The sequence below is a fragment of the Orycteropus afer genome, unplaced genomic scaffold (genome assembly GCF_000298275.1).
Source record: "Orycteropus afer afer isolate SDZICR_OR568_19922 unplaced genomic scaffold, OryAfe1.0 scaffold00145, whole genome shotgun sequence".
NCBI lineage: Eukaryota > Metazoa > Chordata > Mammalia > Tubulidentata > Orycteropodidae > Orycteropus > Orycteropus afer.
The window spans coordinates 2,684,123-2,687,942 of NW_006921732.1; the positions used below are offsets into that span (position 1 = coordinate 2,684,123).

Here is a 3,820-nt window from a genome sequence, read left to right on the forward strand (position 1 = left end):
GCCAGCCTTCTGGTTAGCAGTCAAGTGCCTTAGCCACTATGCTACCAAAATCTGATAAAATATCTATATTCAATGTAACGCTTCCATATAAGTGTAATATAAAGTACATATTTCAAAAAGATATCATAAAGAATTGTTTGTTTTAATGGCTAAGCATAAAGAGAATATCTAGTTAACCAGAATTTTCAAATAAGAGATAACAACAGTAGGGTAAACTACCTATAAATGAAATATTTTATCTAATAAAACATTATGACATCATCATTTTTATTTTATAATATAACAAAAATAAGACTAAACTAATTGTCATAAAACCTCTAATAATTCCCAGTACCAGTATTTCCCCTACTGTACTTGAACATACCTATGAAAGTCTAAGTTGATTGTAATTTATTTCTGAGGTGATGGAGAGTATGAATATAAGAAGCAAAGTTGAGGTAAGAAAAGAATAGTTACAAAGTTTACTTACTTTTACAGCCCATGGGAGTTCTGCAGAGGTTGCACTGATTAGTAAAGGACTACTGGGATCATGCTAAAAAAGGAAAATAAAGTACATGAAAGGCTGAAATCCTCACATCAATAAGCAATGAAGAAAACACAGTCATGGGATTTAAATATATTCATACAAAATGTTGTGTCTCGATGCACATAGGACTTTCTATTTTATACTAATGAAACCTTCATGTAGAGGTCTCTAGATGGCTCAAATGGTTTGAGCTCCAGTAACCTAAAAGTCGGCAGTTCAGACCCACCCAGCAGCACTACAAAATAAAGGCCTGGCAATATGCTTCCATAAAGATCACAGCCCAGAAAGCCCTAGAGAGCAGCTCTACTGTGTAGCCCACGGGGTCGCCATGCATAAGTCAGAATCAACTCCACAGGATCAGGAAAGACCTCTACCTAAACACAAATGAAACAAACACTATTCTGCTGAGTAGAAATACAGAAAAATGGGGGTAGAAGACTAACTAAAACATTTAAGCATAAAGGATAAAATCCCATTACAACTGAGATAAAGATACTTGAATATACAGAACAGATATAAAAGGAATAAAAATGAAAAAAAAGCAGAAAAACAAAAAAGATTTCCAAATATTACAAAAAATATTTAAGGCTCTATTAACTGATGACTTTTTCCTAATAGTACTTAATGAAATCAGACTGGGAAAACAACTCAATGTGAGCAGTCCTTAGGATTTCTGAGTACAAGAACATGACACTTATTAACAGCATGCCCTAGTCATTATGTTTATGTAGTTGAAGACAATAGAATAGATAGATAAATATATGCACAATAGTTAAATATAAGCAAAAGAATACTACAAAAAAGAATAAGTAAGCTTTTATGTAATGATATATAAAGATCTCTAAAATGAATTATTTTTAAAAAAGCATCTAACTGTATGGATAATATGCTACAGTAAATGTAAAATAGGAAATCTATATCTCTATCTATGTTAAATTTACATATATATATGTAATATCTTTGGAAGGAGATAAAAGAAACTAGCAATTACAAAAAAAACCACCTCACTGCCATTGTAGTCATTAATAAAGAAACCAGGGTGGACAACAGGGGCTAGAGGAAGAATTTTTTTTATAGATATAAAATTTAAGTTTCAAACCATGTAGTATCATTTCAAAATAAATTAAATTTCAAAGTGTTTCTTACAAATCTTGGTGGAGGAACAGCCAGGTTCAAGCTACTCAGTGAAACATCCAATCCATTCTGGGCACATGCCACCAGACGCAAAGCAACAAAGAATTCCTAAGAAAAAAAGTATGAATGTTGAGAATATATAGGTATGTATGTACATATGTATGTATATGTGTGTGTGTATATACACACATATACTTATAATCTGAAAATATAAAACAAATCACAATTATTACAGCTTTCCCACGTAGCAACAAATATAGCAGTACATTTGCTTGGTTTAAATCTAAGATCTGCATACAAAGATGTTTCTAACATTTTAACAGCAACAAACTGGTAACAATATAATGGGAAAATAATTAAATTTTGATACATATATGAGACAACAATTAATCTGTCTTAGTCCAGAGCAAAGAAGAATGAAGAAAACCAAAGACACATGGAAACAATTAGTCCAAGGGACTAGTGGACCATGCAAACCTCAGTCTACCTCACCCTGAGACCAGAAGAACTAGATGGCGCCCAGCTACCACTATCTACCACTTGGAAAAGGGTCAGTGTAGGAGATCCTGGACAGAGTGGGAGAAAAATGTGGACCAAAACTCAAAATCATAAAAAAGACCAAGATTACTGGTCTGATAGAGACTGGTGAAACCCCCAAGACTACGGACCCTAGTCACCATTTGGATCTGGAATTGAACTCATCCCGTGGCTTCCATCCAAACAACAGACAGGTGTATACAGTGAACATTTATACCAGGTAGGTAGACACCTTCACAGGAAAAAGATAAGGCAACTTACTTCCATAAAGATTTACAGCCTAGAAACCCCAATAGGGGTCACTATGAGTCAAAACTGACCCAATGGCAGTGAGTTTAGTTTTAGTTTGAGGTACACTCCTCAGACAACCAACCATGGGAGATCAGAAGGGCACTATAGGGAGATAGCTCAGAAGGCAGGAATGCATAGGAAAGAAGGATACAGGAAAAAGGTAACCACAGGAAGGAAGTGGGAAGAGAGCTGTTATATTGTGGGGACTGCAGTCAATGTCATGACACAAAATATATATGGACTATTGTATGGAAAATGAGCTTACTCTGTAAACTCTCACTCAAATCACAATAAAAATAATAATAATAATATAGAAGGAACAGAAATAAAGTTTTCAACTTTGGGGGTAAAAAAACCCTGTGATACATATAGAGTAGAAATTACAGAGAATTAATAATCTTCCCAAAAGGTCCTTGGATTTGTGGCATTTAAGTCTCAGTCCAAAACATACACACATACATACAAAAATGCAAAGACACTGAAGCAAACAGTTTTCCATTGTTTTGAGTTAAAGTCAGGTCTGGAAATAGAAATGACAACAATAGCCTTTACTCCATTTACTATTACTTGCAACACGTCAATACCCTGATTCAATCAACTCTCCACTACTTTTCTCAAATCCTTTATTGTCACCTACTGGTAGCATAGTGGCTAAGGCACTTGACTGCTAACCAGAAGGCTGGCGGTTCAAACCCACCAGCCACTCCTCGGAAGGAAGGTTGGGCAATCCTACTTCCGTAGTGATACTGCCTCGGAAACCCAAGGAGGGGTCGCTATGAGTTGGGGCTGACTCAATGGCAAACAACAACAACAACAACAACAACACCCTTCTTACACAATTCTTAATCTATTCTTATCATCTTGTATGCTGTCTGCTTTATATAATTCCTTGCCTTCACTCACAAATTTCTTGGGGGGAATAAAGTACTATTTCAAGGTGTACAACCTGACTTCAATTCCCACTATTAGCTAGAAAGATTGTCTTCATTACAGATTATCTCCTATCTACCATATATAATGGCCTCTTTAAAAAAGAAAAAAACAAAAAACTCTCATCCTACTTATTCTCTTGGCACACGGGATACTATGATCAACTTTGAAACCCTCCTCCATCAACACAGCTTTAAAAAGCTCTCCGAGGTTTCTGCTGACCTTTCCAATCTCCTCTGCTAGATTTAATGCCTCTTCTAATCTTAAATGTCAGTATTCCAAACATTCCAACACTGACCCTCCTTCTCTTCTCACTCTGTTGTTGTTGTTGTTATTTGCCATCGAGTCGGCCCCGACTCATAGCGACCCCTCCTTGGGTTTCCGAGGCAGTATCACTACGGA

General features: G+C 35.8%; 1 protein-coding gene across 1 annotated transcript in view; it reads right to left on the minus strand.

Moving 5' to 3' along the window:
• The window catches only part of EPS15 (epidermal growth factor receptor pathway substrate 15), a 191,869-nt gene that overhangs the window by 141,929 nt on the left and 46,120 nt on the right, over nucleotides 1-3,820 (minus strand). The window contains exons 5-6 of the mRNA XM_042781661.1: nucleotides 1,673-1,768; nucleotides 470-532 (exon numbers count right to left, since the gene is read on the minus strand). Of these exons, the coding sequence (XP_042637595.1) occupies nucleotides 470-532; nucleotides 1,673-1,768 (159 nt within the window). The remainder of the gene's footprint in view (nucleotides 1-469; nucleotides 533-1,672; nucleotides 1,769-3,820) is intronic.